At 36.4% G+C, this 25,076-nt stretch overlaps 1 protein-coding gene across 7 annotated transcripts in view; it reads right to left on the reverse strand.

The window, feature by feature from the left end:
* lrba (LPS-responsive vesicle trafficking, beach and anchor containing) overlaps window positions 1-25,076 on the reverse strand; it is a 410,338-nt gene that overhangs the window by 340,466 nt on the left and 44,796 nt on the right. For all 7 annotated transcript variants that reach the window (XM_087237193.2, XM_087237191.2, XM_087237187.2 and 4 more), the window contains exons 2-5: window positions 13,752-13,983; window positions 7,872-7,972; window positions 3,270-3,365; window positions 211-332 (exon numbers count right to left, since the gene is read on the reverse strand). In XM_087237193.2, coding sequence (XP_087093319.1) covers window positions 211-332; window positions 3,270-3,365; window positions 7,872-7,972; window positions 13,752-13,983 — 551 coding nt within the window. The remainder of the gene's footprint in view (window positions 1-210; window positions 333-3,269; window positions 3,366-7,871; window positions 7,973-13,751; window positions 13,984-25,076) is intronic.

A 25,076-nucleotide genomic window follows, 5' to 3' on the forward strand; every position in this document is an offset into this window, starting at 1 on the left:
GTGGAAAACAGTCATCCTTCTTAGCATTCTTACTGACCAACTATCAACACTTTTTTTTAAAAGCTGACAATCAACATAGAGTACCTGTCAAACAAGAAACGCTCAGCTAATCTTTCTCTATGTGTCTGGTTCTCAGATACAAGCCTCTTCAGTAAAGGTGTTTTATTTGACATCATTGGACTGTGTGATCAGTGTTTATGTGTGACCCACCAGTAGAGATAAGGCTTGTCCTTGTCAACGTTTATGTTATTGATGGGGTCCAGACGCAGCCAGGTGTGGAAGGTGAAGCCATTCTGGTATGGCCACTTTGCAATAGGAGGAAGAGCAATGGCCTGTAGGTGTATAAACAAACGAGAGAAAAAAATAAGTTGGATTATTTTCTGTCATTCTGTTTTAGATAAATAATATACGAAAGAAATAAGGTGATCATGCGAAAATGACAATTTTGGTTTTCGATTTCCAAAAATTTGCTGCAGATCAAGAGTGCAAAGGGAAAACCTCCACAAAATTTGAAAAACATGAGTGGGTAAAGCTATGACGTACTACATTGTTGACTCATTCATCGTCAATAAAAGATTGCTTTGACTTGATTTTTAAACCAGAATAATTTAAGTTATTGAGTTAAAGTCGTACAAAATAACTTTATATTATTTAAGAAAAAATAATCAATTATTACACAGAATTTTCAGTTTGACCCAGAATCTTCATTTCAGTGCATCCATAATAAATAGTGTAGCCTAAAGAATTTAGCATTTGAGCAGGACAAACGAGGAAAACAATGTCCTTAGCGAGAGTCCACAACGGTTGAAAACATCCTGTCATGTTTGTGGGTTATGGATAAAACAGCAATCAGTGTTATTTTCTTCTAGCATCCTCTTTCTGCTTTAATAAGATCTAAGCAACATCCAATCTAAGTACATCCTGAGAAAACAAAAATTTTGGTGAACTTTCAACTGGACACTGACAACACAGAAAGGGTTCTATGAACACGCCCTTTAAAAAAATCCAAAATGCTTTTATCATCCCCTTAAAGGGTGCTTTGGGAAAAGGACACCATATGTAGGGACACAGAATGTAAAGTATGAGAAAGAAATACTGCTTTTTTGATGGGCCCATCAAGAAGTCCATTAAAGAAGGGGACATTTAGTTGTTTGTGCCATTCATAAAGAGTAGGACATTGGGATGTTCATTGGAATTCACCCATAATAACAGCCACCAAGCTGACATGATGGTAAGTGATTTTAAACCAAAACATGCAAAAACACGCAAAAGCTGTGTCTCATTTCAAAGGCTGCATCCTCTGTAGGATGCAAACATCAAAGGTGAGTCCTTGGAAGTCCAAACAGGCTGAACCGAGTGTTTTGAAATAAGATGATCTAGCAAAGAGAGGATGGATCTAGTCACCAGGCAACCGTAACAGCAGCTGTTAATAAGCACTAATAAAAAACTGTAATGACTTTTTTCAAAGTGACTTACAATAAAACTTATTTTAAGCTATCTAAAGGCAAAACAAAGTATACAAAAGCTGGAAATATATTTCCTTTTATCCACACATGTACACATAAAATGGAAAACTGTCTATAAAATCCCTCTTTAGTAAGACCTGTCATACTTATTTGTTCTTTAACACGAGTTTAGATATCCAAGTAAAAGAAACTTAATTTAAACCAGAGTTTTCTTTTAAAAGCGCCCTGCTGTCATCAGCACACAATGAATCTTGGGACGTTTGAGGCTGTGAAGGATCCACCGGTTGTATCCTTCATTACCTGGGAAACGAAGGACGCATTTGGAGGCTGCATTTGAAGGAGCCTTCGAATGTTTTTGAAATGAGACAGCCTTTGTCGCAGCGCGATAACGCAGCGCACTTCGAATGCATCCTTCGAAGGATGCAGCCTCTGAAATGAGACACAGCTAAGAGAAAGGCAGTACAAATGAAATCAAAACTAACCATATGATTTTGTTAGCTCACATTGCTAGTTTTATGGTTTATCTGTGTATATCATTAAGATAAAAATTAGTTTGTCCTTGTAATCATTAATTGAAATCTAAATTTGCACTTTGTTTTTGCTTTTTTTTTTCAGTTAAATTGCCAAATTATGCATGTCTTAGGTATTGGGTGTGGTTAACACACTAATCCATGCCCCTCCAACTGTCAGTTTTGACAACAAACAGAAATCTGAGGACATTTACGTTAGGCTGTAAGAACTCTTCTGAAATCAGTTTCCTGAATGAAATGCCTACTTTACTACATCCATTGAGCTTGCAGTAGAAAAAGCAAGACACGCACACTGTATATTATTCCGTTTCGGCGTCACAATACAAAAAAAAAAAAAAAAAAAACGCTTCCAGTTTATGAACTAATGATAAAAACTCAAAGACGTCAAATTGTACCTGCCGGTACAGACATCTAGTCTCTACGCTGGAATTTACACAAGAATATACATGGCTGTAAGGTAGCTTAAAATTTATTTTCAAACAGTAAGAACGAATTTGCTCGAAATAATGTAAAAACAACCAATTTTCACTTTTTTGTGAAATATGTGTGTCCCAATGGTGTTTTTAGCAACGACATATAATGTATATGATATATATATCAAATATCTGTCAACATCTATGGCAACATTTAATATTAGAAAATTATAGAAGCTACTGTCATCCTCAGTACACAAAAAAACTCAAATGCACATCAGTGTCTGCAATAAAACAGATAGGATGTCAACAAATATATCCTAAACATTTAGCAGTTTCTTATTTTTAAAAGACTACAAAGTGTTTTAATTTAAACTAAAAATAAAAGTTTCATTTACTCTGCATTCCATTGCAAAAAGAAGATCAGCATTCAGTGAATTGTTCAGCTACTCTAAATCAAAAAACTTTATTATCTTTGCTCTAGAAAGTAGTTAAAGTTTCCTGGGGATGTTATTCATTCCGGTAAACTTCTATCTATCACATGACTAAAGGAATGTCTGGGTAATTAAGTGAAAGATTGGGAGAAGATATACTGAAGCCGCAAACCACTCTGTTAAGTGTTCTCTTAAAAAGAAAGGGAAATTGTAGAACATTAATCAAAAAGTGCACAGCATAATAAGGTTATTATAGAGAGGAAGTTAAACAACTTAGCAGAGGACAAGGAATTCTGGCATGTATAGTTCAAATCACTATGGGGAACACAAAAGTTCCCTTTGCTGAAAAACAACAATAATTATGTTCACAGTTTACAGAGACTTAAAGCCAGCGCAGTCAGACTGATGTTTGGGTCAGGGTCTTACCGCAGCACTCTTCCCTGGGAAGCTGAAAAAGGAATCTGGGCCATTTCTTTGAGCCATGGACTTCAACACAGACAGCAGCTTGACAGCGTGAGGTGGCTAATAGATAGAGAGAGGGAGAAAAAAAGCTGTTTTTAGACACCTTGAACAAAGAAAAAAGAAAAATGGCACAGATAGTCGCAAGAATAAATGCTTGTTATAGCTTGATGTTTCAGTATTGTCCTGTACACATACTACACATAAAAGATACTTCAGCTGTATTCAGATAGCATACTGTAGGCACAAATCATTTAGCTTAAAATCTACTCATGGTGTGTCAAATAAAATTTGATTTCTGAATTTACTGAGCTAAACACATTTCCTAACAAAAGACATGGTTTCCGCTACATTCAGTTTTTTATGGCAGGGCGCCTCACCAAAATTCATTCCCGCCACGGCTACAATACAGCTTCATTCAAAACATTCAGTTTTTTTTTTTTTTTAATAGCAGGTTATAATGGCACCAAAACACATTAAAAGGTATGTGAATTATAACAGAGCAAACCTTTCTGCAATTGTAGTAGTGCTGTGAGTTATTTGTTTAACCCTTGAAGGTGACATACTGACTGGCTGACAGGTGTGTGATAAACGAGACCGACAAACAAGACGTAGCTTTCAGTTATGATGAACACAGTTTCCATAATTATACTTTATTTATAGATAAAGGTCTGTGGTTCTGCATACAATGACTTTATCTTGCTGGAGTGTATAGCCGTTTCACTTTACTTCAGGATGCATCAATATCGTTCTATAGGTCTACTGAAGACAATCATAAATATTCCTAGAAAATCCAGTGCCTAGAAATATGCCGTGCTTTGATTGTTTCCATGAACTTGCATTTACATGTTTCTACATACTCTCACACTGATATTTTCTCAGAATAGCTCTAATTTGTCTTATCGCAGTTGGTCAAACCATGATTTTTATAGTTGTAGACTCGTTGAAACCTGTCTACAAAGTCACACACGAACTGTAAGTGTGTTACATTCCGGGTCACTCCCGGTGTTGTACATTCCACGTCACTCACGGTATGTGGTACATTCCCTTTCCGTAAGGAATCTGTAATTGTAAATTTGTTTCGGGACTTGTAAAAGTGTTTTGCGTCTTGTTAATTTTTTTCTAAAATTTAAATTTGTTTCGTCCTTGGTAAAATTGTTTTTCCTATGTAATTGTGTCTGATGATAGGTAAAAATGTTTTTCAAAATGTAAATTTGTCTCAAGCTTTGTAAAAGTGTTTCACACTTTGTAATGTTGTTTTGCACTTCCCATCCACCGTACTTTATGTAAACTAATTCAATGTTATCCCAATACTTCTGTGTTATTTGACTGTTTGTAACTTCATAACTAACTCAAAAGCCTAAAAACTAAATCTTTCTTGATTTTTGTGTTTTTCAAACAAAGAATGCAGTTGTTTGAAGGATTAATAAACGTATGCAAATCACCATCATTTATAATTTGTTACGTGGCTGTTGAGATCCTGATCTTTTAATGATTAATCGTGCAGCTTACACTGAATGCATAAATGCAAGCTAAACAAGTAATGATTGAAAACACCAAAGAAACCCTCCACATCCCGAATAACCTATCACGACTTCTTCCGTCATCATTATATTTTACAGGTAAGCCTAAACACTTTCATACATGTGATTTGAATGACGCAAGAGGCAATCTCTTGGCGATAGTAACAAATTTAGGATTTGTCTACAAGTAAAATTTTATTCATTTTATTCATTTTTATTAATTTATTCATTCAATTCAAATTTATTCATTCATATTCATGTGTTCCAAACTGTGGGTTGTGATCCATATGAATCACAGATCAACCATAATTCGTTACAGCCCTACTAATGTCTAATGACAAACTTATTTTGCTTGTTTGTCTTTGCTATGATGACAGTATATACTATTTATCTAGTTATTTTACAAGTTATTAAATTTTAGCTTATGGAGTTAGTTAGTTTAAAAATTACAATTATGTTATTAATAAAAGTCTCAGGGACTAGGAATAACACAAGCATCAGTTTTTGGTTGAACTAACACTTGAAAGTGCTATTTAAAGGTTTAACTATTTGGCAAAACAATTTAAACAAATAAAACAATAAAAATAAATTACAAATAAAGAAATAAAACTTTCTTCAGGAGAAAAGTTTATATAAAATCCTATCAAAAATGTCCATGCTCTGTTAAACATTAATTTTACAGTAGGGCTAATAATTTTGTCTTCAACTGTATTTGCTGCTCTAATAATGTGTACATCAGACAAGAAAGTTGCTTAAAAAAAGTTCCTGCCTTTAGGTTACATGATACAGACACATGGATGTGTGAACTCCTATTGCTCCTCAGGTGTTTATTGCATGCTCTGATCAACAACACTGCCTCAGAAAAACAAGATAATCTGTCAAACATCTTTGTACTGTTTCAACATCTGCCTTGCCTAAGGACAAAAGTCTAAAGAAACTCTTAGAATAAAACAAGAAACATTAAATAAAATGTTGTGCAATGTTTCTTATATACATTGGATCCGTAAAGTATTCATAGCGCTTCACTTTTCCACATTTTTTATGTTACAGCCTTATTTCAAAATGGATTAAATTCATTTATTTCCTAGAAATAACATACAGACATTGTATAAAAATAAAATAAAAAAAAGATTTTTATAAATGGTTTTAAATTTATTAAAAAACAAAAGAAATCTGAAAAATCACATGTACAGAAGTATTCACAGCTATGCTCAATACTTTGTTGATGCACCTTTGGCAGCAATTACAGCCTCAAGTCTTTATGAACCTGTCTTTGGGAATTTTTGCTCATTTCTCTTTGCAGTGCCTCTCAAGCTCTCAATCAGGTTGGATGGGAAGTGACGGTGAACAGCCTTTTTCAGGTCTCTCCAAAGATGTTTAATAGGATTTAGTACTGGGCTCTGGCTGGGCCACTCAAGGACATTCACTGAGTTATTGTGAAGCCACTCCATTGATATTTTGGCGGTGTGCTTTGGGTCATTGTCTTGCTGGAAGATGAACCATCGCCCCAGTCTAAGGTCAAGAGCACTCTGAAGCAGGTTTTCATTCAGGATGTTTCTGTACGTTGCTGCATTCATCTTGCTCTTCATCCTGACTAGTCTTCCAGTTCCTGCAGCTGAAAAACATCCCCACAGCATGATGCTGCCACCACCATGCTTCACTGTAGGGATGGTATTAGCCTGGTGATGAGCAGTGCCTGGTTTTCTAAAATGCAACGCCTGGCATTCACTCCTAGGAGTTAAACATGTAGTCTCATCAGACCAGAGAATTTTGTTTCTCATGGTATTAGAGTCCTTCAGATGCCTTTTGGCAAATTCCAGGTGGGAAGTGGCTTCCCTCTGGCCACTCTATCATACAGGCAGACAGAGTGACCATCAGGTTATTGATCACCCCCCTGACTAAGGCACTTCTCCCTCGATCACTCAGCTAAGATGTCTAGCCAGCTTTAGGAAGAGACTTGGTGGTTCCAAACATATTCCACTTATGGCCACTGTGCTTATTGGAACTTTCAGAGCAGCAGAACCTTTTCTGTATTCTTCCCCAGTCTTGTGCCTCGAGACAATTCTGCCTTGGAGGTCTACAGGCAATTCCTTTGTCTTCATGCTTGGTTTGTGCTTTGACATGCACTGTCAACCCTGGGACCTTATACAGACAGGTGTACGCCTTTTTAAATCATTTCCAATCAACTGAATTTAACTCCAATTAAGCTGCTGAAACATCAAGAATGATGAGAGGAAACAGAATGTATCTGAGCTCAATTTAGAGCTTCACGGCAAAGGCTGTAAATACTTATGTACATGTGATTTTTTAGGTTTTCGTTTTTAATACATTTTCAACAATTTCAAAGAAAACTTTTTTTCACATTGTATTTATGGGGTATTGTGTGTAGAATTTTGAGGAAATAAACTAATTTAATTCATTTAGGAATAAGGCTGTAACATGAAAATGTGAAAAAAGGCAATCGCTATGAATACTTTCCGGATGCACTGTATAAAATGCTAAAAAAGTGTTTTATTCAGAGCATGCAATGAAAAAAGAGAAACATGTGTATTCTATCAAAACTGTTTAAAGAAAAAAGTATATTATCTGTGCATATTTTATCAAAGTTATATTCAGAAATTATGTAAAACAAGGCTACCGGTGTCCTCAAATTATATTTGCTTTTATAACACATTGTAAATAAATGTATTTTGGTTCTCACACCCCACTTTTTTCCAATTTAAATTTAACAGTACTGAGAAAAGAAAAACAAAAGAAAACAGAAATGATAGTGTCATCCACTATAAACATCAAGACTAAAATGTATTTAAAGTAAAACTAATGGCATATGGAGAGATGCACTGCACGAATGAATGCGTGTCTCTCAGTCGGCACAAATCTAAATGTGTGGCCTTTGAGCATGTTTTGCTCGCTTGATGTAGCGTTATATAAGTTGCTTTGGAGTCACAGCACATTTCAGATGATTTAAAAAGGAACTTATGTTTCAGAAAATACAGTATTTCTTGGCAATAATGTCTTCGTGAGTAGGAAAGAAAAAAACGATTACCCATTGGCCTTGTTCTCCCTTCAGCTTACTGAAATACAGCTTCAGTTCCTTCACTGTGATGCTGTAGCTGGCCAAAACTCCAAGCATGTCCACCATCAGATCTGAAAACATATCATTTACACACACATAAACACAAGATGAATGCTTACATTTGAAGTAATATGAAGTGACTTTTACAGAAAATTTGAAGTGATATTTATAGGAGACTTTGGATTTACAGACAGCTACTGAATTCAGTCTGTATTCCTAACTATTTATGCCCTGTTATGCTAGAAACTGTATTGGATGTAATAGAAACTATAAATGTCCTTTGGATCTCTACTGGTCATTTTTTGCCTTCTAGTTGCACATTAAACTCTAATAGAATATTACATTGAATAATTATGGTCCCACTTAGGCATGGGACAATATTGTTTTCAAGGTATGACAGGGATTGGAAAAGGTTTCAAAACCACCAAAATTTTCTGCTATACTGTTCCTATGGTATATGTAAGATTTTTTTATTTACTTTTTTCTAGTTTTAGGAAGACAGTATCTCCAGCAGAAAAGATGCCATTTTAAACTGTAAATAAATCTGTGTTTTAGAAACTAATAAAGATGGCAAAAGTCAATGATTCATTTCAATTATAGAGCCTAACATGTTCACTGCTCCAAAATATTATAAAAGTTTCTCAAAATCAAATGTATTGTGTTAAAAGGGGGAAATGTTTGTTTTTTACTCAGACATTTAAAAAGAATATACTTTAGAGCAGTAATCACAAAACTGTAAAACAGTGATATTGTTATGCAAGGTTATCATATCGTCAGAATCTTATACCAGCCCATGCCTAGTCCCACTTTATAACAAGTGACCTTAACTTATATGTACTCACATTAAAATTAATAATTTGTTACCATGTACTTAATGCGTAAAATACATGTTTTGACATGCTTGGTAAACAACCTGCATGTAATTATATCTGTAATTAATTTATTTAATTACATTTATCATAACATTGTGGACCACACCTTACACTTTAACCCACCCACAAAACCTACCCATTCCACTAAAGCAGCCCCTAATGCTACCCGTATCCCACCTCAAGAGCACCAGAAGTGTTCTACAATACATTATGAGCACATCAAGTACATTGTATTTATTTTTTGATGTAAGTACCTAGTACTTAGGGCCACTTAATATTAAGTGCGACTATCATGATTATGATTATTACTTTTTATGTATTGGTAATTTGGTAAAGTATATTCTTATATGCATATTATAAAGGCATTTGTACTGCTTTAGTGTTTTAAAAAGCCTAACCAGGGACTTTGGCTAGAAGCCTATATTCAGAGCATCAGTTTTTTAAACTGTAGCAATGTTATACTGCATTGTCACCGTTAAACCTACTACTAATAAAATATTTACAAAGACATTTGTAGTGAAAACCACCACAACTTCTTTTATGGTTTCTTTAAACTTTTTTTCAAAGCTGCATCACCACAAAACCAAACATCTTTCAGCAAGTGATACAAGATGCAGACTAACGATACTCTCATTCTTTATTATACTATAGAAAACTTCCAACTATAAACACTATATTATTATATCAGTGCTTCCCACAGGTTTGAAATATACTTGCGGTGGTAGCCAGATTGAAACACATTTATTACCCAGGGCACAAAACTGACACAAAATGTATGTGTTTTTTAGCAATATTTTTAACAATCTATTATGACACTGTTATACACTGTTTCTTTTCAATGGGTCAAAGTTTTTAAAAAGTCTGTAGAAATAAAAAAGATACTCTATTTCTCTTATTTTTATGACAATCAAATAGAGACAATTACTCTAAATTACATTTTTATTAATGATTATTTAATAATTAAAATAAAAAGAGTAGATTATTTAAATAAGGCAAATTAGTTGATTAAACATTTCTAATGATGTACATTTTGCATTCAGTTTAGATGTTATTTCGTCCCCCTAATATAGTAAGGTTTTTGAATCATTTATTTATTCATTTTCTTTTTGGCTTAGTCCCTTTATTAATCTGGGGTCGCCACAGCGAAATGAACCGCCAACTAATCCAGCACGTTTTTACGCAGCGGATGCCCTTCCAACCGCAACCCATCACTGGGAAAAGTTTATGAATTGTTTAGATTAAAGAATCTACTAATTACTTTTTCTCTCGGTCTAGAGGCTGTACGCACTGTCAGCTGTGAAGCCAAGTCTTTAATAAAAGAGTAATGTAAAAATGCATACAATTAACAACAAAGTAAAAGCAAAAGTCAACTCCCGGATATTTTAGGGGATTTAGGAACACGGGGATGCATTTTTACGCTCAAATAAAGAACATCTCTTTGGGTCTCTGCAGAGCCTGAGAAACTGTCTGAGGAAGTGTTGTTGACAGTCCCTTGTACATGCACAATGAGCACATGCACAATGAGCAGTTTGAAATGTGTAGGGCAAGAGAAGATCTTCCACTGATTAATCAAACGCGCATGCTTAGTTATCTTGGACTGATAAAAAAGTGTAAAAGGATGATAATATTGATAAAAAAAATTTTTTTTAAATGTTTAAACTTGTTGTTGTTTTTAAATGTTGACTCTATTATGCTATGTTTTCTTCTATACTCGTGATGGTTTGCATGTGCTACACCTTTTACAACATGTGCTAAAGCATTGAGGACAAGCAAATCTGTTCTGTTAAAGAGGCAGAATTGCACCTGTGATCAAGTTGCATTTAGGCTTCATCATGGTCCAGTAACATTGAGATTTAAACAGTTGCATACACTCAAACTTTTTTTTAAACAGTAATGTAAAATCAATATTTGGAAGGCTCTGGCATGCCAAACTGAGCATTGTGGCTGATTAGCCCTGTCTGACTCTGAGCTCTGCTGTGTGACAGTGCTGCCAGGATGAACTACATGCTGACTGAGCAATGATAGAAACTCATCAGCCTCGTGGAGAGCGTCACGACTCATAATTACGCATATAATCTAAGCACTAGGAAAATGTTACAATGCAGTGTAGAGCGCTGGGTGGATATGTTGAATATTCATGTCGATTTTATTTCTCCCAATGTATAGTTAAAATGATACCATGCCACAGACTAGTATAAATACAAAAGTCCTTTAGAAGGTTGATAATGTTATTAATAAATATTTAAAGCTCAAAGTTTTAAAAAGTACATGGGTGACTTGAATTGTTAGCCCCAATGCCAGTTCTATTTCATAACCCTTTCCTTTGAAGAACAGTAAAGGTGTAGGGATGAAGATATTCCCTGTATGACTGCTACAACACCCGTATGCGTCATCATATGTTGCTGCTCATCTCATACGTCAAACAAGATGTCGTCTGCCATAGTCATTCCAGAAGGCAGTCAAGTTTAAGCCTCCGGGTTTCCTCAGGCATCCCTGTTACGACTGATGGATGTTGTTGCGAGAAGCACAAAACTGTACTGTGTACTTACATAGTGCTCATATTCATGGATGTAACCAGACGAAAACAACCCTAACGTTATCCCAGACGTGCTGTAAAAAACATATTCACTGTCACTAGTCTTTTCTGATCAGACTGGCCTGTTCTCTTAAGTCATCCATTTTGTGAAGTTATCAGAATTTAAAATATTGTATTGTAATACTATAAGTGACTATCATTAAGAAAATGTAACGGTTTTTAAAATGTTGCTTTGATAAATTGTAAAAATCGATCATTGTTTTTGTTAAAAATTCTTATTAATGCCTTATTTACATTTATGGTTCTCCTTGATTGCTTATTCTCATTGGAAATTCTCATACCATTTCATTTTTAAGGCTTGAAAGGCATTTTGAAGGGCTTTATGGCCCTACAACTCACCCTTACGCCTCCTAGCAAAAAATAATCAAGACCGCCATACATCTTCAAATGAACGCACTTAAATGGAGGGGTATGGGAAAGTGGATGGGCTTAAGCCTCATTCACACTACGAGCGACTTGCCACAACAAAGCGACAAACGTTCATTTCAATGCAGAGTGAGCGACCTCCATCTATGCGAGCAACAGTGTCCGTTGGCAACCAGGTGGGTGTGACGAGTGAGTCGACAAACTTGAGAATCCTTTAAGTCTATGCAAATGAAGAGCGGCTTGCTTGAGCGACAGCCAATTGATGCACCAGTAGAGTTCACGTGATCTTTTCTCAGCTCATACAGAGGCTGGTTGTGTTCTCCATGATGTAGACTTACAAAGACCTGCGTTTGCAGCAGGTCGCCACCCAGAGCGACAAGCAGCTACAAAGTCGTTGCTAGTGTGAATGAGGCATAAGGAATAGAATTTGTTTAATGTATAAACTATATGCTAGTAATGTATAAAGTGTATGCTATTTACTTTTTTAGGATCTGAGATAAACTATAAAGTGGTGATAATTTCAGTTTATTTACAATTTTTTCATTAATAATAAATGTGAATATAATTGAAATCACTACATTTATTTAGTTTTATTAGTATTATTATTTAAAGCATTTTAGATTAGTTTATTTTTATCATTACAAGTATCATGTACAGTAAATAGAGTCTCCAAGAGTTCGTTTCATGCGGTTAGGCTGTATGAATTGCTAAGAATGGCCAGGTTTCCATCCTAACATGAAGCAAATGTTTTCAAAGTTTGCAAATAATGATAATAAAAACAATAGTTAAAAAAAATCACAAATGGAAATTAAGTGTTTCCATCAAGTTGTTAGAGCGGCTGACTGTAGTATTTGGTAACCACTTAACCGACAGTAGGGGTGTCAAAATTAATAGTTTCTTCGGTGCACCGCGATGCAGACGCGGACAATTCGGTATCGGTTCAGTAATAATCATAACCAGTTATTACTGACGTCATTTATCTCATATGCGCTTTGTCACGAGGGAGGCGATCGTGAGTATTTACAGCGCTTTAACTACTTAAAACTCATAAACTGTGCACAATTTTACTGTGTGTGTTTGCTGGATCAGTCTTTCACTGACAAATACAACAAAAGCCCCTATTTCACTGAGATTGAGAGAATGAAAGTAGCCTACTCCATTTCTCTCTTTCTCTCTCTCTCGCTTTCGCTCTGTCTCTCTCTCTTTCTCACACACACAAACACAGTGGCCCATTTGACCTGCTGGGGTGGCTTTTCTTCTCCTCTCGGCTGTTTTACAGCATTACATTTGGATACAGAAACGAGCGCGTGTCTGCAGAGTTTTCTCCACCGTGTCTATCATACATCAGCTGTGAGATCGCCACTGCCGCCTGCCGCTTATCAGTGTCACTTATCTAAAGAGCGCAGCGCGCAAGTGCCAATCGCAAACGTTTTTGCTGAGGGTGTGACCAATCAAAAAAGTGTAAGAGAACTAGACAAGGATCAGAAATTGAGCTGGATGTTTATATTTGTTTATATTATTTGCTTAATGCTCATTTTGTTTAAAGTTAGTTTATATATCTGACTGTTTGTATTAAACGACAAAATTGTATTACAAATAATATATAAATATAAATATATTCATACATTTTAATACAAATGCTGCTGTGTAGAAAAATATAAAACTGTGTTTGGAAAGCATTGTCAATGCACCGTGATGCACCGAGATATCAAATTGAACCGAATCGATGGCATGATAATCGTAATCGAACCGTGAGACTAGTGTAGGTTCACAGCTCTAACCGACAGTACAGTTTCAGTAACAGTACAGCCTGTTTACGACTTAAGATTGACTAAGGGTGAATTAAAATAACTACTTTACTGCTTTAAATATATAAGTTTAAAAACTATTTCAGTTTTCATAAATACTCTAAAATAATATTGCTAACATTATAATAAGCAGTACATATATTTATATTTAAATTTATTAATTAAATTGCTGTTTAATTTAGAAAACATCTCATCCTTTTTTACACACCTGCTATCATGGTCTCAGCTCGGTCTATGCGCTGTAGCACCAGCTGGATGAGGCCAATATCAGTGCAGGCCTGAAGGTTTCGTAAGCTCTTCTTCAGTACGGCCGTGAACATACTCCACACTTCTGCCTGGCAAGTGGAGTCACATTTATCCAGCAGTTCCACCATACAGATGATGCTCTCCGTCTCCTGAATGATGAAGTTCATCTCCAGGTCAAACTGACCCCCAACCAGCTGCACAGAAACAGAAAAAAAAATGTAAATATGAGACAATGTCAGTCTCAAGTAAAAGGCCAACAGATTAAGACAGTAGAGGAAAGATGTCTTTCAACAATGCGAAAACAAATCATCTTTACACAAAAACGGAACAAAAATCTAATCAAATGAAAGTAATAGCCTGAATATTTAGAGTTACTCCATGTTGTCGGTTTTTGTTGGCTTTATTCCTGACATTTTAATCCAAATAGCCAAATCCCAAGGCTGAAATTCATGCCAATCCCATTGTAAAACATCTGTCAGAGTCTGAATGTAAAAAAACACTTCACAACTGGATTACCGGTACAGGATTTACATCTTGCCTCATCACAGATTCACTTTTAACCCTTTGCCATAACACAGTTTGACCCCTGAGCAAGAAAGCACTACTGTAATTGCACATTGTCATGATGACAGCAGATGCTCTGAGAGCATGATTCATAAACCTAGATTAACCTTAAAATTATGACATCATGACTGAGTCCCACGCATCACAGATAATAGCCAGAAGCTCTGCAAAATATTTTCATATAACAATGCACATTTTAGAATATTTGTAATATGATGTCTCATCATTATCATCATCATCATATTTAACTGTTTATCCGGAGCCAGGTTGTGGCTGCAGAGGTCTCAGAAGAAAACACCCAGACTTTCCTCTCCCCAGAAACATCGTCTAGCTTCTGTGTGGGATCCTAAGGCATTCACAGACAAGCAGAGAAACATAATCCCTCTAGCGTGTCCTGGTTTCCCATGGGTCTCGTCCTGGTGGGATAAGCTCGGAACACCTCTCTAGGTAGGCATCCTAGATGCAGAGCCACCTCAGGTGACACAGTTACTCAGCCTATCTCTGAGGGTGCGCCCTTAACGACCGGCTTATTATGGTGGAGGGGTTTGAGCAAGATCATAAAAGTGATCATAGAAGCTATGTGGTCAGGGGCTAAATAACCCTGGTAGGGTCGCCCAAGAAAAAAATGTTTAAAAGTTCAAAAACCCATTTTGAGTCCAATAAAATTGAGGACCATAATGTTGCCCTGTATGGAGCAACCAAAGCATCATACTGAAGCCAGGCCTAAGGTTGGGGCTTGGATACGAGTGGCTAGGTTATTTTTATGGGTAAGCTTGATCAGGCTCGTGTCTCCACTGCCAAATAGTACCAATGGTACCCTTTGGTGGGCGTTGTGTATGACAGAAAGTTGCAGTCGACGTCATTCTCGCTCCAGAAACTTGTGTATAAATGTTAATGACTAACCTTTCTATCAATATCAACATGATTTGATTATAGCTGCAGATCAATGATAATGCAAAATAGTAGCTTACTGTAGGGTCTGCGATTAAATAAAGAAAAAATTATAAAATAAAACATCTATGAAAACAGAGATCCTTAGAGACTGAAATGTTACCAAGTACAAAAACAAAAACAAAATACCATTTAGGCCATATTTAGGTTAATAAATTATTATAAATATATGCAGTCAGGATAAACTTCTCATTTTTATTTTTCAACAGTACATGCAACGTAACATTTTGTTTAAAAGTAATTGTCACTGCGAATTCATAACAGTCCAAAAGGCGATGATAATAATTAATCATGGCAATTTGTACATGTTATAGGTTGCTGAAAGAATCGTTTGCTCCCTTGTTTTTTCGCACTTCACTCTCGCGTCACAATCACTTTAATAATCAAGCACACATTATTATCATGAGCTCAAGTATTTCGTTATTTCAAATACAGACGCGCAGCGAGTCTCTGAGCGCAGAGAGCTCTCTGAAGGAAGTGAAACCTCACGCACTTTTGGACAGCCTCGTAAACAACAACAGTACACACGGCACATTCTGTTCTTCTTCTTCGTTTTGTGGCTGTTCATCAAGACGACATCAAGGTTTGTTTGAGCTTGAGTCAACTATGGCTTGTTAGTATATGTATATAATATTATGATGTAATGTCTTGGCTGTGTATTCATACACTGGGCTTGTACACACACTAATGAAGTTTCTCTGTAAACCCCCGGCATTCAGCTGCAAATCTGGCGCCATCTTTTTGTACCCTTTTGTTGTGCTAGACACCCTTTGGAAAGCGTACCCAAAAAGTGGTACAGTGCAGTTCGCTTTTTGGTACGTTTTGACAGTGGAAACGAACATGAAACGGTTTCAAACTGTACCACTCAGGGGAAACAAGCCATAAATGAGTTATTAAGCCTAGCAAAAGGAAAACGTAAGTATCAGAATGAGAGTATGGCTGATACAAGAAACGGAAGCACAAAAAAAAAATGCCATTTTAATAGTGTAAACAGTAAACAGTGTTGCTGTGGTACTAATATGGCATGACTGAGCACAACAATTATTGTAGATATTTCAGTACAAGTAATGTCTATATCCTAACCTATTTACATTTTTATTTCCCAGGTTTCAGATGCAGTGTGTAATGTTTATGTAGCTACATGTGCAGTATCAATTTAACACATGGAAAGAATGATCCTTGTAAAAGGGGCAAGCCTCTTTCAAACTCCGATAAATGTCATTTGAAGATGAACAGTGCAGCTAATAAAAAAGCAATCATATGTCAGCACTTAATATTGTAAAGGGATGTTTTCACCATTAAACTGTATACTTTACTTCACATGTTAAGAAAAAAACAATGCAGAAATCCAGAGTGACTCCGTCATTTCAAAGTCACAACATTCTAAAGAGCCTGCTGTCATTTTCCATCAAACAGGCCATGACCACAATTTGATCAAGAACTGGAGCAAAGAATAAATCCACAGCCTATTGGGTAGAAACTGTCCCATTAAAATGACTGAAGGAAAGGAAGGAGGCGGTTTCACTGTCAGTCTACAGTAACAAAGGCTAACAAGGCAGGAGATAAAAAGCCATGATCAGTCTCGCACACACAAACAAACTGTGCAACCTCCCCCTTGGGCTCCTTTCTCCAACACCACTCAATGACAGATTGCTCACACTATGAGAATGGAGAAAAATTGAAATTAAGGAAAAATTGAAATAAATGGATGCATCTGATTGGCGGTCCTGCATTTTGGCCCTCCTGTTTGGCCTCTAAAATAACCCACTTTTTTTTCACCACCACATGCTAATACATCATCGCCCCCATTTACATTTGCATTCTGGGAAGAGGAGCTGATTGCGTTGTGTGGCAGCGGCACGGAGAATGGCACTCAAATAGATCTGCAGGCTTCGTGCAGGTGATTAATGGACCTGACATCCTTCCAGACGGAACGGCGGTGAATGTGACTTTGGGTGGGGGTGGTATCAGCTCACACAGAGGACGCAGTGAAAAGTGGAAGATGCTGATGTCAACCTTGTATATGCATCTGATTGGCAGAAGATCAACAAGTAGAGATAACCATCAATGAAGCTAGTCAATGTCAATATAGATTTCAAAGATAAAAACAGTTGTTGCAGCTTTTCTCATTGATTCTGATTGAATCAGCTTAATTTTTAACTCCATCACTCGTTTTTAAATGCATCACTGTGAAACATATATTCATTCATTCGAGTCCTTTCATTAATCAGGGGTCGCCACAGCAGAATGAACTGCCAACTTATCCAGCAAATGTTATTACACAGCAGATGCCCTTCCAGCCAAAACCCAGCAAATACTCCTGTAAAACATCAAATTCCAAACCATACAATCAAAATATATTTATTTCAGTTTGCATTTAATTGTTTTACATGACTTATAGACGTTGCTTACACAGCGCACATGATGTATTTGGGTGTCTCTCGAAAAATGACGTCTCACCTGTGCCCTCATTGGGGGAAATGTTTTGCAGCTTGTGTAGTAAGCAGACGCGTATGAAGTGCAAGTGATTTACATGTGAAGTCAATGCAAAGATGCAATAAGACATCCTGTGGCGCAAATTGGGCGTCTTGTGCATTTGACGCGCTTCAGACTACAAAAGAACGCGGGAAACATCTAAAAATGGAGCAATGGAATAAACAGAAAAGCAAGCAGCTTACAATGATAGAGAGTGGTTCAAGGATGATTGCCGCTGCACATGACCGAATTGAAGGACATTATTTGTGCTTTTCACGTATGGCTGGTATTATAATGTTCATGAAATTAATAAATGATTTCGTTTAACTCTTTCTCTGCAATTAACGAGACAAAATGCTTCCCTGCCATTGAGGAGTTTTACGGCAATCCGGGTTTTAGGTTTTACGGTAGGGGAGGTATCACATTTCCTATGTGAGATACATGTCAAATGCTCCGGTGAGTGAAATCTTAGAGAAAAAGTAAGTTTGTGCATAAAAATAAGAGTTACACAACCTGCTTTTGGCTTAATCCCTAACGTTTTCGATCTGTTTTCGCTCTTGTCTTGACAGGAGACTAAAATAAAGAACCTTTATTTTTATGACTTGTGTCAGATTACACACTTTACATAGTAGGCTACCTAATTTGGTAAGATATATGTAATATTATTATTATTATTATTATTATCTATATATATTTTTTTTATCGTAAAATTCTCTGCCAATTTCTGGGAATTACCACCACAAAATCAGTCATTTTTATCGCGAAAAACCACAAAAATCTAGGGGGTCTGACCTATATCTCATGTCTTTGGACTGTGTCAGAAACCGGTGCACCTGGACAATAAAACAAAATCTTAATATATACAATGACAATTTTACTATATTTTGCCTTTGCCGTGTCTAACTAGTACATCACATATTGGATTTTATTTTCAGATGTGTAATCCTTGAAGTGTTTTGACTGTGTTTACGACTGTCTGTACTCAGCTGAACTCTGGCTCACATCTCAGTGATCACTGAGGTTTATGCATAGCTAAAACCTCTTGAAGTGATTTTTTTCTTGGTTTAAGTTTAGCAATTAAAAATTACCTTTGAAGAGAAATTTAGAAAGGCCAAAATAGAGAAATTGAAAGTCTATGTGGTACTGGATAGCACACCAAAAAGAATCATTTTAAAAAGTCTCTTGGTTCGAGAATACATAAAAGCACTTCATCTATACAGAACAAATAACTATAAAAGCACATATTAGAAAGAAAGAGGAAAAGAAAAAATGAGAAAGAGAGATCGAGGTCAATCAAACCTTTTAATAGAAACATTCATATCTTGACCTTAACTCGGCGTTCTGCCATTGGCATGTTACAATAACCATTTGCATGGTTTGGAAAAGTCAAGATTTTAAAACCGCCAAAGACTAGAAGATTATTATTTTTTTTTTTTTTAAGGACAACAGTATCTAAAGCAGAAAAGATATGGCATGGTCTCCGCTACATTCATTCTTCCATGGCGGAGAAAAGCTTCCAAAATTCATCCTTCTACGGCTACATTACAGCTTCTGCTTCAAAACATTTAATTTTTTTAATAGCGGGTAATAATAATCGCACAAAAATGTATTAAAGGGTAAGTGAATTATAATAGCGCAAACTTTTCTATAACCGTAGTAGTGCTGTGCGTCATTTGTTTACCCTTTAAGGTGACATGCTGACTGACTGACTGACAGGCTGACAGGTGCATGGAGCCAGCAAACACGACGTATAGCTGTTTCACTTTACTTCAGAACGCATTAATGCGACTCTGTAGGTCTATTGGAGACATTCATAAATATTCCTTGCAAATCTAATAAATGCTGGAGACATACTCGTTACATAAATGCACTAAATCGCACCCAGCAGCGTTTGTTTGAGAGCGCACATGAAGATCTGCACGCTCTTGAAGCGGCTTATATTTGAGGGGGCGTGCAAGAAGTTTTGTGCACGCGCAGAGGAAATTGGGATTCACATGCTCGTAGACTATTACATAAAGGCGATCCAGACTTCTAAAACTGCGCTCATGACATTTGTCATTGAAATTATACTGCCACAAGTAGATCTGTGTAAAGAAAAGGCCTGTCGCCACAGCTGGAAAAATCCTAGAGGAAACACTGATGCTGTTTTTAACTATAAAGAAATCTGTTTTTAATAACTAATGAAGACAGCAGAATGATCAATGATCAGCCTGACATAAGGGTTGGGCGATGTCAACTAATTTGGCATCATACGATGTCTAATGTGAAACATAAGATTGAAGCAGTGTACTGACGCAGACACGTTACCTAATAGATTCAAAAGACTGAAGAGTCATTAAATAGAGATAATAATTATTAAATATCATGTTTAACAACTATAGTGAGACGCAATCCAGCGGTACATGATGTGCATTTTCAGCGATATAGTGTGGAAGGAGGGCTTTTTAGAAATGCTAGGTGAAACTTGACAAGTAAATGTGGACGTGAATCGTTTTCATTCTAAATCGCCATTTTACAACAAAGTCGTATTAGTATAAACAGTGCTGGGTGTAATTTTTGCAAGTAGGTTGCTGCAGCAACCCTACCTGACATGTTTACTGCTCCAAAATATTTTAAATGTTTTTCAAAATAAAATGTATTGCGTTTAAAGAGGGAAGGGGTTGGGGTTTTTTTTTTGTTTTTTTTACCCAGACATTTAAAAAGAATATATTTTAGAGCAATAATCACAATACCGAGAAACCCTGATATTTTTGTCCAAAGTTGTCATACCGTCAGAATCTTACACCAGCCTATGCCTATTTTGTTGCCATGTTAATTTCAAGCCCTGAAGGTGTAAAAAATTATTTACCAGTTATTTAATCATTTACATAATTTGTAATATAATTTTTAACATTTGATCAATTTAACATCATTATCAAAAGTTCAACTAAACATTTGATAAAGTTAACCAAACTGTGTCAATGATTCACCCAGACTATACATTTAAATATTCAATCTGGTTTAATACTCAGACAATACACCAAACAGTAATTCTGTGTTTACTGCAGAACTCACAGGGTCCAAACTATAGAAGCATACAGTACATTCAAGGCCTACTAAAAACATCAGCCTAGCAGTAACTTTAATTCAGCTGTCTTTCACTGGAGATTTTTCTGTTTCACTCCATGAATTCATTATCAGTCTCTGCGACTCTCTGCAAGAGCTCTCCTGGGGAATGTGGGTAATCTTGAAAACCACTGTTCTGTATCCTCCTTTAGCTTTTTATCAGAAGTGATTAGAGACAACAGAGGATTTATTTGGATTTCTTTAGCATATCTGTTTTTCTCAGACTCTGTTTGTCATACAAAGGCTTGGCTAGAGAGCTAAAAATGCAGTCACCGGATCCCTCAGAGGCAAACCGAGCCCTGCATTTCACCTCTGAGGACCCAGTGAATTAATAATGGGCGAACAGATCTTGGTCCAAGCCTGACAATAACAAGAAGGCTTCTCCATGGTGAGGATAACTACACCAGAGACAGTCGCCAACGTTTTGCGTACAGCCCCTAGTTGCATGGTAGCGCTAACCCAATGACGTTTATCCTGAGGAAAACACTGGCTCACTGCTGGGGATAATAATGGAAACAATCAGGAAAGCAGCATTATTCAGAACACAAAGTCTGACTCTTATCCGTAACCAACCTCAACAGATAAACACTTTTTACAGAACTAATTTTCTCAGCTGTCAGGCAGCATTCTGTTTTTTGAACAGGGTTTGTAATGAAAAGACTCTCAAACAAATGACTAAACTGTTTGCAACAGCACCAAAGGACAACATGTATTTTCATTCATCCATAAATCATTATCTGCTGCAGCCCATTAAGTGATCTGAAGACGAAGACAGGTACGTACTTCTGGTGGATAAAAAAGCATTACAAATAGTTGAATCTCTCAATAGTGCATGTTTATTGCCTTTAGAGGATGAGCTAATTCACCCCAAAATACAAACATGTATATTATTTACTCATCCCGGTTGTGCATTTTACCTTAGACGTGCATCAAATCAATACAAACAATAAAAAAATTCATCGTTTTCGATGAGCATATAGTAAGATACAGGTAACCATCATCAGGCACTGCCAATTGGCTCTACGCACAGCTAGAGTTTTAAAGCCATTCCATTGAAAACACTTGGGTAAAATAAACTGTCATATTTTAAAGATATGGCGGTTGGAAATGGAATTTAAGCCTGGCTGAAAATTAAAAGTCTGTGTGCATATAGCCCATAGTACCCATACAAAGTAGGTGATGTGTATGCCAGAAAGTTGCCATCAATGTTATTCTTACTCGAAGAAAAAAGCCATACCTTCCATTTACATATGAGATCTTGTGTGTGCTCAAGTTTATCGTTAACATCCCTGGGAGTTTGGTATTTTGTCGCTTTTTTCCTCTCTTGTCGCTCTCTCTTTCCTTGACTGTCATTTGCTCTTTGTCTTGCCCTATCACCTTTTGTTCTGCTTTTCTTTGCCTTCACAAGTATCTGCTGATTGAATCCCGAGCCGGTCACTACTCATAAGGGCGTTTCCTCATGAACCAATCAGGCTTTGTTCCGCAGACTTTAAATTTGACCGGCACAACTTGTTTGTTCAGTGCTGTGTGTGTGGGGGATTGTGTTGTGTATGCTCACTTCTGCTTAATACATTGTACACATAATTCATTGTATTATGATTTGATCCTTGTCTATGAACTTATCCAAAAATCTGTAAATCCAACATAGTTTAAAAGTTTATCATTGCTTTTTTGGGAAAAAGAAATAGGTTAACAAGTCACGTTACATACACATTGCCCGTAGTTATTTGAAGTACTTATTTTTTTGATCACAGTTTATTGCTGTGTGCAGTCTTTGTATTACTAGTGTCATGTTTTCAGTATAAAAATGTTGTTTCCTATATTTTCGTTCCACTGCCTTGTTGCATGTGCAAGTGGCCATACTCTGTAATCCAATAGCGTTCAGTCTCGTTCCAAGTCCAGCTTCAGCATTTTGTTGTGCTAGGCCCTCTATGAAAGGGTTCCAAAACAGTATGTTGCGGTTCCCTATCTTTGGTACTTCTGACAGTGCAAACGATTATAAACGTATCCGTATCGTTCTGTATCAAACCTTAATAATACTCACTCAAGAGTCATTTGTGTCCATATAGTATGTATGGAATGCTTTTTGTTAAATATGATGATGATCCATCCAACTTAAGTTTGTGAGAGGGAATCTATTAACATAAAAAAATATAATTAACTTTTGTAATTTGTAGGGGAGAAGGGTCAATGATAATGACAGTAAAATGAGGCCTGGATATGTCCGTTTTTTCCACAAGACATTCCCACCTTTCTGCTCTATATTTGGTGTTTCAAAATTTTTGTGATATCACATTTTGGCTTGTATCTTTTTTAAGAAAATTTACAGCTGAGCAGTCTTCTGCCACATGGAAACAACCTAATCAGTGGTTGCCAGTTGTGTCATAGAATACTGTCTAGGACAAAATGACCATGCATTTATAATTCCAAAGTGATTAGCTTGCAGTTAGTGAAGGCAAAATCTAGCCATCCAGCATGGTTGTTTGGTTTGTGTCAGTGATAGACAGGGTGAAAAGAATCAGGGCATTAAATATGAAAGTGCTTTATTGCAGTTATTACAACTCAGAAGTATAAATCAACCTTGACAGAATGGGGTCAAGTGACTCCACACATGGTAGGGAAATAAAAAAAATTTAAAAAATTAAAAATCAACTTGGAAAATTTTGATCGACGTTCTGAATGTCGATTTCGATTACTTGTCGATTAATCGCCCAGCCCTAGGATACTTGTATTTTGTAGATGCTGTTCAAAGAGCCCCTATTATGCATTAAAAAAAGGTCTTATTTTGATCTTTGGGGTCTCCAACAACAGGCTGATCTGCATGCAAGGTCAAAAAACGCTTTGATTGTCTTTTAATATGCATTTATTTTTACCTAATTATCCCAACAACTCCCATATGATTCGTTCAGCAATTCATTGTCCCCAAACCCCTCCTTAGCACAATGCTAATCAGTGCCGATTGATCCGATGACCCAGTCTTTTGAAATTGGTTGATTGCGTTCAACGCGAGACATAGAGAAACGCCCACCACGGCTTATCAAAAAAACTGAAGTAGTCAGATTGCAGAGTATATGTGTGAACTCAATGCAGGAGTGCATTCAAGCAATGCAGTTTAACACCAGCATATTGCTCTATTCTTAACCATAAGTAATAACAACAACAACAACACATATAAATTTTTAATCAACACAGTGGAAAAAGCGGAACTATTTTAAAACATGACCACCGCACGTGTGTAGAAACAGCTGACAGTGCCCACAGCAATGACAAACGGCAGAGCATAATGAGCTCACAAAAGCATTTAAATGCATAAACAAAGCGGCAGGCCGATACGACTTCTCATTACCCCAACGATTCATGTGAAGTGCTCTGAGTCGACTCTTTTATAAATAAATCAATGCTTTTAAACATTTACATTTTAAGATTTAAGCCTTAGCTGGATATTTCACTTCACTTAGAGCTATGTTACACATGGCATGGAAGGTCATTTTCAAAAACCCATAATAGGGGCTCTTTAAAATCTGTCAAAAAAATATTAAATTCAATTCAATCTGTAATCACCATGGATTGCTTAAGTGTGAAGAAAGGAAGAGGGTGAAGCATCCTTCTAATGTGTCCACAGTGCTGAATGCAAGCTAGAGAATGACAAAACTACATGGACGACAGAACAGAGAGAGGGAGGGAATAAGCAAATAGAGAACAAATTTATGAGAAAATCAGTTTAGGCTGAAAATGTGGGAACATAATCTCCAACATACACCAGACAATTGCCAGCGAAGCATTTACATTTTTTACATTTGCAAGTCTAATGAGTTACGTGCAAGTCTCTGCCATTGTTTTCCTAAAACACAAGTGAAAGCTCCATCAGTCTTTCCTGAAGCAAACATAAATATAAATGTCCTGCTGTTTCTAATAGTCATTTATGATCAATGCAGGGGGAAAAACGAGATTTAATCATCAGAACAAACTTGTTAAATAAACCATGATATAAATACATTTGATTTGATAATACAAATGATCTGACTAGACAGGCAACATCTTACATTTGTTCAAGTGCGCTTATAAAAGTAATTTATACAAACATTTTTATACAAAGAAAGCAGAGTGTGTGTTCACTTTTTAGACATTAACATTATTTACAGCAGCATAAATCTACAGCACATCAAATGTGACAGTGTGGTTTATTCTGCTT

The sequence above is a fragment of the Danio rerio genome, chromosome 1, assembly GCF_052040795.2.
Source record: "Danio rerio strain M-AB ecotype USA chromosome 1, GRCz13ab, whole genome shotgun sequence".
Classification (NCBI taxonomy): Eukaryota; Metazoa; Chordata; class Actinopteri; order Cypriniformes; family Danionidae; genus Danio; species Danio rerio.